The sequence below is a fragment of the Peromyscus leucopus genome, chromosome 2, assembly GCF_004664715.2.
Source record: "Peromyscus leucopus breed LL Stock chromosome 2, UCI_PerLeu_2.1, whole genome shotgun sequence".
NCBI lineage: Eukaryota > Metazoa > Chordata > Mammalia > Rodentia > Cricetidae > Peromyscus > Peromyscus leucopus.
This window is the reverse complement of record NC_051064.1, coordinates 140,065,761-140,079,333: the sequence shown is the minus strand read 5'-3', so window position 1 is coordinate 140,079,333 and position 13,573 is coordinate 140,065,761. Positions and strand designations below refer to the sequence as shown.

Below are 13,573 nucleotides of genomic sequence, written 5' to 3'. Positions count from 1 at the left end.
AAGGACACTACCTTCTTCCTCTTCTTAGGGTGGCTGTTTAGTTGACCCTGGGTCTTGGGTGGGCACCGCTGGACTCAGTTTATGGGGTCCTGGGTATCAAAGCCAAGGTTTTCTGCATGCTAGGCAAGCACTCTGCCAACTGGGCTACAGCCCCGATCTAGATCGATCCTCTTCTTCTGTCGGAACAAGCTACACAGTGCAATTCACCTTAGTGGATTTAGGTAGATAGCCCCTCCTTCAGGGGAGCTGCACTGCCCCCTCTTGAAAGAGTCAGAGTCAGTTTTGGCCTCTCAGACATTTCTCTGGATGCCCCAGCTAAGTTGTTTGGAGGTAACTGAAGGTCAAGAAGGGTCGAGGACACAGACAGCCCAGATCGGAACCAGCCTCCTGAGGGAAGATTGGGCACAGCTTCGGATGGGCTCCTGGTGCCGGAACCCCAATAGGCTGGAGCGCTACACTCAGCAAGTGTCCAAGGGTTCGTCCGCTATTGTCACGCCAAGGCCTGGCAAGACCTGACGGCCCAGTAAAGCCTGGCGGAGGGGAATCAAAGCCTGGGAAGCGGCCGGGCGCCTGGCGCGTGCCCTTTCATCTCTGTCCCGGCCGTCGGGAGAGTGGGGCCCGCGGCCTGGGCGCCCCTGCTCGCGCGCGGAGGGAGCGGCCCTCGCCCGCCCGCCCGCCCGCCCTGCCCGCGCGTCCCTCCCCTCGCCGCCGCTGCCCCGCCTCGCTCCCTATTTGGAGCTGAGACACCCTGACGTCGGAGGCGCTCGGCCCGCTGCTCCCCCGCGCCTCGCGCCCGCCCGGGGCCGCAGACGGCCAGCAGAGCAGCCCAGCCGAGCCTCGCGGGGCCGCCCCAGCCCGAGGACCCCGGGTCTGCGACCCCCGAGGCCACCAACCCCCCTCCCAGGACCCCTAGGAGGACGCGCCGCGCTCCCCCTGCCGCCGCGCGCGGTAAGTCTCGCCCGGGCCCGCACGCTGGAGCCGGGCAGCCGGGGTCCCCTTGCTACCGCGCCCCACAGCGTCCCCAGAGTCCCGCAGTTCCTCTCCGCTCCCCGCCAGCCCGCGCCCCCCGTGCTGCGCAGTTCAGCGGCCGGCCCGGCGCCTCCGATCGCCCTCGCTGGGGACGTGGGCGCGGCTCCCGGGTGGCCAGGGGGCACCGGCGGCGTCCCGAGCCGGTCGCCAGCCGCGCCCCGGGGCTCCGTTTCTTGTAGGAGTTTCACCGTCAGAACTGAGAGTGGGAGGGAAAGCGTCGCCCGGCGGGCGCCGGGCAGCGCTGAGACTCTGGGCTCTCTGGTCCTCTGGCTCTATTCTGGTCCCCCACTCGATCCCTGTCTCCCATCCGCAGGTCTCTGGCTCTCTGCATCGCTCCATTTCCGCCCCCATGCACTCTCAGGAGTTCTGCCTCCCCCCACCCCCGTTGTCCCCCTCGTGCCTCGATTTTCACTTTCTCTGGGCTTACTTCTCTGCCTTCGTGTTTTCTCTCGGTGACTGAGCGCCTCCCTGACCTCCACCCTTCAAATCAAAGCATCCCGCCCCAGCTTCCGAGGCGCGGTCCCCCAGCTGGGCTCGTGCAGAGTTCCTCTGGCACTATGAAAGACCCCAAACCCTCCTCTTTCCTGCCCCAAAGTCTGGCCGGTTCATTCCCCCCCTGCAGGGCCAGAGAGGGAGAGGGAGAGCAGGCGTGAGCGCCCGAGTTAGCTAGCCTTTCCAGGGGCTATAGCGAGCCTTGTAAGCATTCCACCCCAATGAGGCAGTGTTCACCGCAGGGCTCTGCTGCCGGCCACCTGCCCTCCAGCCGGCTCTGGCTCCCGGGCCAGGCGATGATCTTTTACAAGCGTCACTAAAGGGGGCAGCTGCTTGCCTTGGCCTGGCTGGGGGAGGTTTGCGGGGGGGGGGGGGGGCGGGCATCAAGGGAGAAGGCCATATTTCCAGGCTTTCCGAGGCCCTTGCCCAGCTGGAAGCCACCAGCCTGCAATTCGGAACACCCCAGGAAAACAGCCTGCTGGCACAGGCTGAGAGTGGGGAAGCGAGTTGTCAACAGGCAGCCCCCCTCTCTTTGTCACTAAGCAGCCAGCCCCCCGAGACTCCCACGGAGGCTGGAACTGCCTGGGCGGGTTCGCCTTGAGTTCGAGCCAAAGAAGAGACAAGGCTGGGGCATTTCTTTGTGACCCCCACCCCTCTCCACCCTTCCCTGAAAGCCAAACTTCTCTCCTGGGCCTGTGTGTTGGAGGGGTAGACAGGGGAGTGGACCCTGCGCCATAGCCGGGCTACAGCCTCCTTAAAGTGAAATTTCAGCTCTTTCCTCCTGCTGGCAATCCAGGGGTCGGAGGCTGTGGGGTGGGCAGGGTTGTTGGTGAGGTCTGAGGGGAACTTCTGTTGAGCAGATGTGTAAGCCTGCCCTGCAGCCGGTAGTTAGCATACATTTGTTTTGGAGACTGTTTTTGGTCTGTGGGGCCCGACTGCCTGCATAGAAATACCCGGAGCCAGAAGGTGGAGCCGCCTGGCCCTAGAAGGTAGGCCCGGGCGGCATGGGCCGGACCCTGGGTATCAACTCACTGCACAGTTGGTTCATGCTTTGCCCTGGAGCAGAAGGAAGGAAAGCCACCCTGCCGTGCTCCTGGGGTCATGGAATCCTTGTGGCCTTAAGCGGCACACTGGAGCCAGACTCTCCCCAAGGGAATCTACTAAGCCAGATGTTCCCAGGCTACGCCGACGTCTATTTCACAGGTGGTAAGTGTGAGGCTTGCTGAGGTGAAGTACAGGTCACCGACGCGGTCTATATGAACAGCCCTGCCCCTAGGATACTCATTCTGAGACACCCCTCTCTCCCTCAGCACCCGGGAATCCAGAGCTGGGCCTGACCGGTGTAAGCTGGACCTCAGGCTAGAGACGGCTTTGCCCCCTCCCCAGCTGCATTTTTCAGTTGCACCGTTCAAGGAAGTGCCTGTACTCATTCCAAGACCTGGAGGATTGCCCCACCCTACCGATCCCCAAGCCCAGGGCAGCGGCCACAAGCACCACACCCTCTCCGCCAGCCGCATGCGCAGTGGGTACCAGGCATAGCCTGAGTCTCCGAAGCTCGATCTTGAGGGGTCTGCACTCTCGGGGCCTCTGTCTTCCAGAGGGATAGCGTTTGCATCAGGTCTTGCCTCGGCTCCTGCCCTGGCAAGTGCTCGTGTTGGGTGACACTTGGCAGCTAGTGAAACCGTTGCCAGTGATCTTGCTGCTTGCTTGAGTTTCAACTCAAGGTATTCCCCTAAATCCCTATCACAGCAGATGCGTCCCGGATTGAGAAACCCTAAGGATTAAACCGGATCTGGAGGGAGGAACAGAGTCTCAGATGGTTAAGTGACTCCAAGCCGTGCTCATGGTGACTTCCTCTCCAGAACCTTCCATACACTCTTCAGTTTACCCCTCTCAGCTGCCTAGGGGAGACGTCTTTACTGTTCCCACATTGCAGATAAGCAAACTGAGGCATAGACATCTAAAGGTGGCTGAGCTAAGATTCGAACCTGAACCTGCAATAGTTGTGGAGAGTGGAGGAGAGACACCCCCCACCATGTATGTGTGTGATTGTGTATGTACTAGAAAGATTGTGTGTGTGTGTGTGTGTGTGTGTGTGTAAGACTGGGGATGTGGTGTGGTACAGCTACAGCCTACCTTGAAAATCCCAGCGGGGACTGAGTGACCCTGACTTTTCAGAGTTAGCAAAAGAGGAAATGGGGGGAAGCATTGGGGGGAGCAGGCATAGTGTTGCATGCCTTTAATTACAGCACTTAGGAGGCAGAGTCAGGCAGATCTCTGTGAGTTCAAGACCAACTTGGTCTACAGAGTGAATTCCGGGACAGCCAGGGCTGTCACACAGAGAAACCCTGCCTTGAAAGTTTGTTTGTTTGTTTGTTTGTTTTTTAAGAAGAAATAGTGGACAATTGTCCCCTCCAACAAGTCACCTCTTTTCTGTGTGAAGGCTTTAGTGGGTGATGTTGGTGACTGTCCTTGAGAGCTAAGTCCATGCAGCATTTAGAACACCTGCTACAGGCGTTAGAATCCAGTAGTGGGACCGAGAGGATCTTGTCAGTCATGACATTAAGGAGGCCTTTTTTTTTTTCTGGGGAACCGGGGGACCACACACGAATCCTGACCTTGGGCCTCAGAGTCATGCAGGGAACACAGACAGATGCCCATTTAGGCCGCACCCCGGGCTCTGGTGGTTTGATTTTGCAGGACAGGCCCAGGGCTTCTACATTTCTGGTGAGTCTCAGGGCAGCTGCAGGAGTCTGGCAGGTGTGCTGTGGGCCAAGCCTTGTGTGTTCGCAACCCCACCCCCTGGCATTCCTGAAGGGCCTGTGAGTCAAGGGCCAGGGAAGCTACCAAGGTGCTTCCTGCCAGGGAGAGATGGGCTGGCCTCTTCTTGACCTGTGTGTGAAGGCAGGGGTCAGCCTGTGGGTGTCGCCCTGTGGGGGCTTCCTTTCTGTTGAATGGCGAGGCGGGAGAAGGCCAGACGCGAAGAGGCCTGTGGAGAGCTGTACAGAGGGCTACACCTCTCAGAATCCAGCAGTTGCCGAGAGGTTCACCAGACATATCCTACCCACCCCCAGGTCTGAGGTGCGAAGGATGCCACTGAGTTCCTAGCAGGACATGTCCCTCCAGTACCTAGACCTGGGAACCAGTTTCTGCCGTGACCACATGCTTGTCTTCGGGGAGCCAGGAATAGGGCTCGAACTCTGGTCTGTGAAGCCAACTTCCAGATGAGGCAATAGCTAAACACCAGAGTTCTGACAGGGATGGGAAGACTGCCCCTAGGGCACTCCCAAACCCATTCCTGCTCTTCATCCATAACCCCACTCCTGGACACCTCTCTCCCCATTTCTTGCTTTCTCTTTCTCTCTCTTTGGTGAGCCTTCAATCGGTGAGGGTAACTGCCCGCTCACCTGATTCATTCATGATCAGACCTTGGCTTTCCTATCGTTGGATATGTGAGCGCTTTCAGATTCCAGCTGCCGCTGTGTCTCCATTCTTCAAGCAGAAAGTGGGGGAGACAGGGCCTACCCAGTGGAGTTATTGTAAGCTGACATGGCTGTGGTTAGGACCAGCATTTCCCTGCCAGGCAGGAGAAGCCCCGGGCTGCCGGCTGTGATTCCCTCTGCCGACTTTTGCTTCAGCAGTAACCTCCAGCCAGGAGCGCCCCCCCCCCCTTCACCATAACCTATGCAATCCTCTACTCCACTTGAAGTTATGAACTTCTACCCCTCTCGCTCGGGCATCTGCTTTTGCCGGTGGGATCTGAGTTTTGGAGGGGGTGAGTAGAGCCCTTCTGCTTCACCCTCCTCGAAGACCCCCAGACAGGGAGCGCCAGCTCCAGGGAATGAATGGCCCCGGGAAGGGTATGGCTCTTCTCTTGCTAGAAGTGCTTTGAGACAGCCTCTGCAGAGCTGGGTGTTGATCTGACAGATGGCTCAGTCCTGTCCTGCCCTGGCACTCTGGCACTCTGTGTGACCTTCAGGGTGGAAGCTATGAGAAGCTGGGTGAGGCTTCTGAAGGCCCAGGAAGGAAAGTCCAACTGTTGCTTAAGCAGAAATGAGCTGAGTTGTGGGTTGAGAACCCACACAAGAAGGGTAAATCGATAGAAGATTAAACCTGCAAGGAGCCCACCCATGGGTGCAGGGCATCATGTCTGGGCAGGGTGTGAGGGCTAGAGGGGGTTCCTCATGGCACCTCTTTGGCCTCCCTTCTGACACTGCCCAGCCTTACTCATGATCCCTCCAAGGAAGAGAGCTGGTGTTGGTGGGTGAATGCTTTGTATTGGGGTGGGTGCTGAGTACTGGGTGCTGGATACTGGGTGCTGGGTACTGGGTGGGTGTTGGATGCTGCGTTCTGGGTGCTAAATAATGGATATTGGGTCCTTGGTGCTATCATAGGAGCGTCCCAGTTCTAGGAAGGAGCCATGCTCCTTTCCAGCCAAGGGAAGTAGGCCATGAGAGGTAAACATTTCCTCACAGCCACACAGCTCCTAGGCTGCAGACTTTTAACGCCGGGGATTCCAGGGGCAGTGAGCCAGTCTACTGGTGGTCCAGCTGCTGACCTGGGGAGATCAAGGGTGATCCCAGCGTTCTGCTCCAGGTCCTGGCCAGGTTCTGGTGGGTTGGGATACACCACTCTTCCAAGGGGCGTGTCTGGTCCTTGTGTTTGCTCCCCACTGGGCACCTGGGAAGCAAGATATATAGGAGGTGGCCTTCTAACTCATACTACCTCATTTCTCCTCAGCTTCTACCTGATCTATCTAATAACAGGACCTAATCTCTGGGCCAGTGACACTCTGCAAATGTCCCCTTATCCTGTCTCCAGGTAGCCTCATGGTTAAGCTCCAGGCCGGGCTCCACTTTAGCCGGTCCTGACTTTGGCCACCTCCGTCCCCATCTCTCCTAGTTCCTGTCCAAGGCAGACTCACATGCCCACCTCCTGACGGCTGTCACTCTGCCTCAGGTCTCAATCCCAGCACCTCCCGAGACCTTAGGTTCACTTCCTACCCAGGTCCTATTCATTCCTTGCCTGTCATTGCCAAGAAAATGTCAGAGTCAGGGACTATATCTGGGACTTCTCTGGTGCCTAGAGGGCCAGTCCAGCTCAGGGAGGGCCTGGAGCTCTGGTCTTCTATGAGCCTTGGAACTCTTTAGAAGGTTGTGGTTCACACCTTTGCTCAGGCTAGTTCCTATCAGGAGCAGGAGGCCTTCCGGATGCTGAGATTATCGCCTACATTTAGGAACGAGTCCAGTCGGTTCCCTTGGGGTGTGCTTATTCTAAAAATGTGGGTTTTGTTGTGGATCTTATGGGTGAGTCTGAAGTGTGTAGCTGAGTGTGGATCACAGCAGAAAGTTATTGGGATCTGGGCACACTGTCCAATCCACCCCAGCTGTCCCTCTCCCTGTCAAGTCAGGGGCAGAGGTCATCTCCAGGGACCGAGACCACTACAGAGAGAGGAGCAGTAGCTGGAGGCCCTCCCTGCCTGGTGAGCCTGGAGGCTGCTCCACCCTCCCTGACATCCTGCTCCCTCAGCCCCGTTCCCCGCAGGAACGGCCACTTCCTCTGTCACCTCCCTGGACACTGTGCACAACACCTGTCATTGCCGCCCCGTCACTTCCTGGGGATGGTAGGTCCGGGGCAGAGCTGTCACACAGAGGAACCAGCCGTCCCCAGTCCTGGTACCCGGCTTCCAGAGAACAGGGGCTCCTCTATCCCCCATCAAGCTCACCCAGGCCCCTCTGGGGCAATACTAAGACACAGTTCCCAACTGTCTGAGCTGGGGATATTCCCTTGTCTGGTTGCCTACCAAGTATGAATCTCACGCATCCCAGCTGAGGGCTTTCACACTCTAAGGCCCCACAGAATTCTGATGCACTATCAGGTTTGAAAGTGTCACTTATTTTACAGGTGGAGAAACTGAGTCTTGAAGGTTCCAGGGTCACAAAGCAGAGATAGATAGATGGATGGATGGATAGATGATAGATATATAGATAGATGATAGAAAGATAGATAGATGGTAGATAGATAGATAGATAGATTCATACATACATACATACATACATACATACATACATACATACATACATACATACATACATACATACATACATAACTTTCCCTAGTGTCCTGTTTCAGAGGAGTTTGGGGACACTCTGCCTTTGAAAGCACTTCCCTCTCTGTTCAGGTCTCTTGGAAACCCCCTACACTATTTTTTGAGATGTGTGTGTGTGTGTGTGTGTGTGTGTGTGTGTGTGTGTGTGTGTGTGTGTGTGTGTGTGTGAAGCCTACAGAAGATTAAAGTTGGGGAAGGTGGCAGAAGTTCCCGAGTGTCTCCTTTAGAACACAGACTCTGTCCTGCAGCGCCATCTTGTGGCCAGCTCTGGAATTAGTGCCTTACTCCTGAAGCAGAGAACTTGGTTAAGTGGTCCTCTGCTTGATTCGGGTTACGATGCGGCTGGGGGTAATCATGTGTGGGGATCTCTGGTGGGTGGACACTCTGGTGGGGAATCCTAGGAAGAAATACATCTGGCTGAGTGGCATAAGGTTGAGTGGCAATGTCTTTTTAGGAGACATGGACAATGGCCTCCTCTAAGGCTGTAATCAAAGGATCACCTTGAATTTATGACATGAGGGATCCAACTCAGAGCCCTTGCACAAGCTAGGCACACACTGTACCACTGAGGCACACTCACAGCCTGACACTAGCAACTATCCCACTGAGGACCATTCAGTCTCCCCAGTGCTATCAGGGGCAGTGTGACGCACAGCTGCTTTTGAGGTTTGAGGTATACTTGGAACTGGGCATGGTGCTACTTGCCTGTCATCCCAGCAGTGGGGAAGTGGGATTGGGAGGATCAGGAGTTCAAAGTCATCCTCGGATACAGCCCTAGTTTGAGGCCAGCCTGGGCTACATGAGATTATGTCTCAAAAAACAAACAAGCAAACAAACAAACAAAAAACATTAGTTTGTCTGTGGAGAGCTGGCCTTGAACCCTGGGGCCAGAGCCCATGCGTGGAACACACCTCTAGCCTCCTTGGCCAAACTGCAGCTCACTTCCCACCTGTGCTCAGTTCCAGGGCTCTGGAGGTCACGGGCACAATGCTTTGGGCCCTGGTGGGGACCGTCCTCCCTGTCATGTTGCTGGCTGCCCCACCACCCATCAACAAGCTGGCCCTGTTTCCGGACAAGAGTGCCTGGTGTGAAGCCAAGAACATCACACAGATTGTGGGCCACAGCGGCTGTGAGGCCAAGTCCATCCAGAACAGGTGGGACTCTGGAGGAGGGAGAGGGGGAGGCCCGGGACTCGGGGAGGGGTAAGGAACTCAGGACTGCCCACCCCTGCCTCCCGTCTGGAGATCCGGGCTCAGAGACGTTTGTTTCCTCCCACAGGGCCTGCCTAGGACAGTGCTTCAGCTACAGCGTCCCCAACACCTTCCCGCAGTCCACAGAGTCCCTGGTGCACTGTGACTCCTGCATGCCGGCCCAGTCCATGTGGGAGATTGTGAGTACAGCCGTCCATCCCACCCCTGTACTGCCGCAGGAGGCCTTGGGCACTTCCTAAGGCTTCGCCGTGTGTGTGTGTGTGTGTGTGTGTGTGTGTGTGTGTGTGTGTGTGTGTGCTGCAGGGTCTGTGCTGGGAATGCACGTAGGGTATACTGCTCAGTCTGACACCAACTTGTCGCGGGTCCCAGATTTCCCCAAGTCTCCACCCATGTCACAAACACTGCGCTCCTTCAGTCTCCTCTCGCGGTTACAAGCTAGGACTGAAATCTCTGCCGTGCTCTGCCCTACACAGCTCTGATGGTCTGGCTCGGCAGTCCCTCCAGAACCATCTTAGAGCCTCCCACCCTCCTTCAGCAACCTGACACTTACTCAACCTGCCTAACTGTTGCCCTTCCTATGTGCTCTGTTCCTCTGCACCCCAGGATCTTTGCAGATACTCTTTCCTCTGCTTTAAATGCCCCCTCTCCCGCCCCGGACCCCGTTCCTCAGCTGGTTAACTTCTACTGACTCTTTAGCTTTTGACTCAAGAATTGTTTCCTCGAGGGCACTGTTCCGGACCCTCTGACCCGGTCAGAGCCTGGTGCCGTGGGCTCTCCAGCACCATGTACCTTTCCTTTGAGCAGCTGCTACATCTACACCTCCCCCAACACATCCGAGTGGTTAGGACAAGCAGACTGAGTCCCTTGAAGGACCTGGCCTGTGCCTGTGCCCCAGAGCGGTCCTGGAGTGGGTGCTCTGTGGAAGAAAGGAGAGGAATAAAGGGAGGGAGGAAGGGAGGAAGGACAGTCGGAAGCATGACCAGAAGGCAAGAGTGGGGTGCAAAGGGGTTGCTATAGAGTGAACCTTGCTGCCTTGGGGGCTTGGGATGGAGCTGAGACCCAAAGGTTGCCCAGAAATTCACTGTGCAGAGTTTGCGACCAGGATGGGTTGGGTGGAGCCAGAACCTTCCAGGCAGAGGGAAGGACATCAGCCAAGTCTTTGGGGTCGGAGTAGTTGGTGCAGACTGGTGGGAGTGCAGCAGGGTCCTGGGGGGGGGTGAGGTCAACCAAGGCCAGCCTGACGGTCCGGAAGACCCAAGGAAGGGGTCAGGATTTGTCTCCAAGTTCATCAGGAGCACAGTGTGTGGGAGCCCCAAACAGGGATTTACGCCCGACCCCCATGCCTGGGGGAAAGGGTAGGAGGGGCAGGGCTGCCTGTAAGCAGATGAGATTGGAGTTCCTGCCAGAGCTCAGCGTCCCCCCACCCCCACCCCCGGTGGGTCCACAGAACACACTGGGCTGTCCGAGGTGGACTCGGGGATTCTTGGTCTCCAAGGATGTGTTATTTTTGGGGTCTCCAACACCTGCCCAAGCCTCGGAAAACATCCCTTCCCTTCCTCCTGCCCCATCCAGGTGACCTTGGAGTGTCCTGGCCACGAGGAGGTGCCCAGGGTGGACAAGCTGGTGGAGAAGATTGTACATTGCAGCTGCCAGGCCTGCGGCAAGGAGCCCAGTCACGAGGGCCTGAGTGTCTACGTGCAGGGTGAAGACGGGCTGGGCTCCCAGCCTGGGCCACACCCCCACCCCCACCCCCACCCCGGTGGCCAGACCCCTGAGCCTGAAGAACCTCCGGGAGCCCCTCAGGTTGAGGAAGAGGGGGCTGAGGACTGAGGGCCCCCAACTCTTCCTCCCCTCTCGTCCCCTGTGGAATGTTGGGTCCCACCCTCCAGGGAAGAGGGAGGGGAGAGGTAGAAGCCCTCCTCCTCTTGGCACTGGATGGACTTGGAATGCTGCCCGGTTGTCATGGAGATCTGAAGGGAGGGGCTGGAGCCAAGCTGCACGATTTAATATATGCAAGATGCAGGGAGGGGCGGGGGGTGAGGAAGCAGACATCCTCAGGGCTCCTTTTTGGAAGGTGAAGAAGTGTGGTCTCTCCTTTGCTTTCTAGAAATGGGTCCCTGGGATGGAGAGGGAGTGGGCTGAGCTGCTGAGGATGAGCGACACCCTCAAATGGGGCGGCAGGCCCAGGCCAAGGTCCACACAACTCCTGACGGGCAGGCTCCCCAGGGATGGGCAGAGGGTGGGTACCATGCCAGCATCCTCTTTGCGGGAGGGTCTGGGCTGGGAAGACTCCTGGCAGAAGCAGGAAGCTCCAGCCCCCCAGGTCTCCCTCACGCCCCACCTCCAGGGAAGCAACCTTGCGTGGGGTGGTCTCGGAGTCGTGCTGGGGCAGGACCCCACTGACTCAGGTGCCAGAGTCACTGCAGAAGAAAACATCCTTCCTGCCTCTCCCTCCAGAGATCTTAGCACTCTGCTCGCCGCGTTCTGGACCCTTTGGGAAGCTGAGGCAGCCAGCCCCACTGTTTTTCTGAATGGGGGGGGCATGCTTGGTTTATCTCCCTCGCCTGGGACCATAGTGGACAGGAGGCCCTGCGTAGGGCCCCTGCTGACCCCGGCTCCCCATTCTGTTCTTCCCTCTTCTCCTTCCCGGCTGCACTTTAACCCGAGGGCAGGCAGGTAGTGAGGAAGAGCCCTCTGATATGTGGGCACCATTGTTTGTGTCCAGGGGGCTGCCAGCTCACCCCCTGCCTGGGGGTGCCCCGGCCCGTGGCTGTTTGACGAGAGCCTTAGAGCTTGTAACCAGTAGCCATCTCCCCTGAACCCGAGTGTTTTCATGAATAAATACCTTCGACGCCTCCACTCTCTTTCCCGTGGACTGGCTCTGTCAATCCAGGGGTGGTGGGCCTGGGGTAAGAGCTGGGTTTGGTCGGGACAGTGTGGGGCTGACTTAAGTATCGCTGTAGCTCCTCCCTGGATCCGGTGGTTCTCTCACTTCCCCGCCTTGGCACCGCCTCTGGCTTACCTCCTCTCTTGGGCTTCTCTGTGCCTTTCTGCCTTGCTCACATGTGGCTGGGCCTGGACAATTAGATTTGAACACTTGATCCCTTGGGATCCCTCTGGCCATCTCTTTACTCCCAGTGATCCAGTATGGGCCCTGGTAAATGTCACCAGCCCGATCCAAGCCCCGAAAGAAGAGGAAACAGATGAATCCTAACATCGAAGGTTACAAATGAATACAAGGTTGGGCCCCGGGCTAAGTCATTTGCATAGGTCATCTTGCCCAGCCCTCAGTCCCATTTTGATCGTGTCCTTATTTTTTTGTGCATGAGGCATCTTAGGTGCAGAGGAGTTAGTCATCTCTCCAGGGCTGTCTCGTTAAATGTCAGGCAATCTGGGCCAGAATCCGTACCAAGTTTGGCGGCACAAGTGCTTGTAAGCCTGTGGGAGACTCTCATTTGCTCTTGGGAGTCAGACACCCAGACCGGGGGTGCATACCTGACTGGCAGAAGCTCACAGAACAGATCTGAGGTCACTTCAACATGGCAGTCAGAACACCGGCACCAAATATGCTCCGAGGTCCCTGTGGTAAGCCCCGTGCCTCCAGTCTGAGAGCTGTCGTACTGGCGGGTGTCTTTCTCTAGGCAGCCTCTTAGATTGTGGATACATATTCAGTGAGGCCCTGGGTACGTGTCAAGTGGGAAGGTGGCTGGCAGGCCCTGAATGGCAGCCAGAGACAGAGCTGCATGTCAGGAAGACTCAGGAGGGCCGGGCGGTGGTGGCGCATCCCTGTAATCCCAGCACTCAGGAGGCAGAGGCAGGTGAATCTCTGTGAGTTTGAGGCCAGCCTGGTCTACAGAGCGAGATCCAGGACAGGCACCAAAATTGCAAGAGAAACCCTGCCTCGAAAAACCAAGAAAAAAAGAAGAAGAAGAAGGAGAAGAAGAAGAAGAAGAAGAAGAAGAAGAAGAAGAAGAAGAAGAAGAAGAAGAAGAAGAAGAAGAAGAAGAAGAAGAAGAAGAAAAGGAAGACTCGGGAGGAATAGGAAGAGGGAAAGGCTGGAGACCAAAGGCCTGAAGGCAGCAGCCAGCTGGTGGGGTGGGCTCAGGGGCTAGAATTTTCTAGGGGCAGTGAGACTGGAGAGACTGTGACAGGCTGAAGGAAGAGCAGCCTCTGGTTGGATGAGTGGCCAGGGAGAGTGGCCAGATCTCAGGGATGAAAAAGAAGTGTGTGTGTGCACATGTGCACAGATGTGTACATACATGTGTGTGTATCTATTTGTGCATGGAGTTTCACAGGCACATGTGGAGGCCAGAAGACAACCTTGAGTATCATTTCTCAGGTGCCATTCACCTTGTTTTTGAGACAAAGTCTCGTAGTGACCTAGGTAGAACTCACCAAATAGGCCAGGCTGGCTGGTCACTGAGCACCAGGAGCCTCTCTGTCTCTAGCTGCCCAGCACTGGGACTATAAATGTGTGCCACCACCCCAGGGTGTGTGTGTGTGTGTGTGTGTGTGTGTGTGTGTGTGTGGTTGTAGCAGGTGTATGCTATGGTGTCCATGTACAAGTCAGAGAACAGCTCTTGGGAGTTGGTTCTCTCCATCATGTGAGTGTAAGATGTTGAACTCACAGTCAGGCTTGGTGGCGAGCACCCTCCCCTCCTTCCCTCCTTCACCTGATGATTTTTTTTTCCCCTCTCCAGTTCAAGGTATCTCTGTGCCACAGCCTTGGCTG

At 56.8% G+C, this 13,573-nt stretch overlaps 1 protein-coding gene across 2 annotated transcripts; it reads left to right on the top strand.

Annotated features, from left to right (window-relative positions):
• Window positions 1-764: 764 nt before the first annotated feature.
• Window positions 765-11,700, top strand: LOC114697179 (neuroblastoma suppressor of tumorigenicity 1). Of its 2 annotated transcripts, none has more exons than XM_028875284.2 (4): window positions 765-948; window positions 8,590-8,784; window positions 8,909-9,020; window positions 10,414-11,700. In XM_028875284.2, the coding sequence occupies exons 2-4, from the start codon at window positions 8,618-8,620 to the stop codon at window positions 10,669-10,671; spliced, it is 537 nt and encodes a 178-aa protein (XP_028731117.1). In that variant the 5' UTR covers window positions 765-948; window positions 8,590-8,617; the 3' UTR covers window positions 10,672-11,700. The 2 variants fall into 2 exon arrangements, with proteins under 2 accessions (XP_028731117.1, XP_028731119.1); XM_028875286.2 differs by lacking the exon at window positions 765-948 and adding an exon at window positions 2,298-2,458.
• Window positions 11,701-13,573: the final 1,873 nt, after the last annotated feature.

Bases quoted from the DNA above. Each gene is read 5' to 3' on its own strand.
- LOC114697179 (XM_028875286.2), top strand. From the start codon at position 2,382: ATGTGTAAGCCTGCCCTGCAGCCGGTAGTTAGCATACATTTGTTTTGG. The intron at 2,459-8,589 runs GCCTGCATAGAA...ACCTGTGCTCAG, and splicing joins TTGGTCTGTGGGGCCCGACT to TTCCAGGGCTCTGGAGGTCA. The intron at 9,021-10,413 runs GTGAGTACAGCC...TGCCCCATCCAG, and splicing joins CCCAGTCCATGTGGGAGATT to GTGACCTTGGAGTGTCCTGG.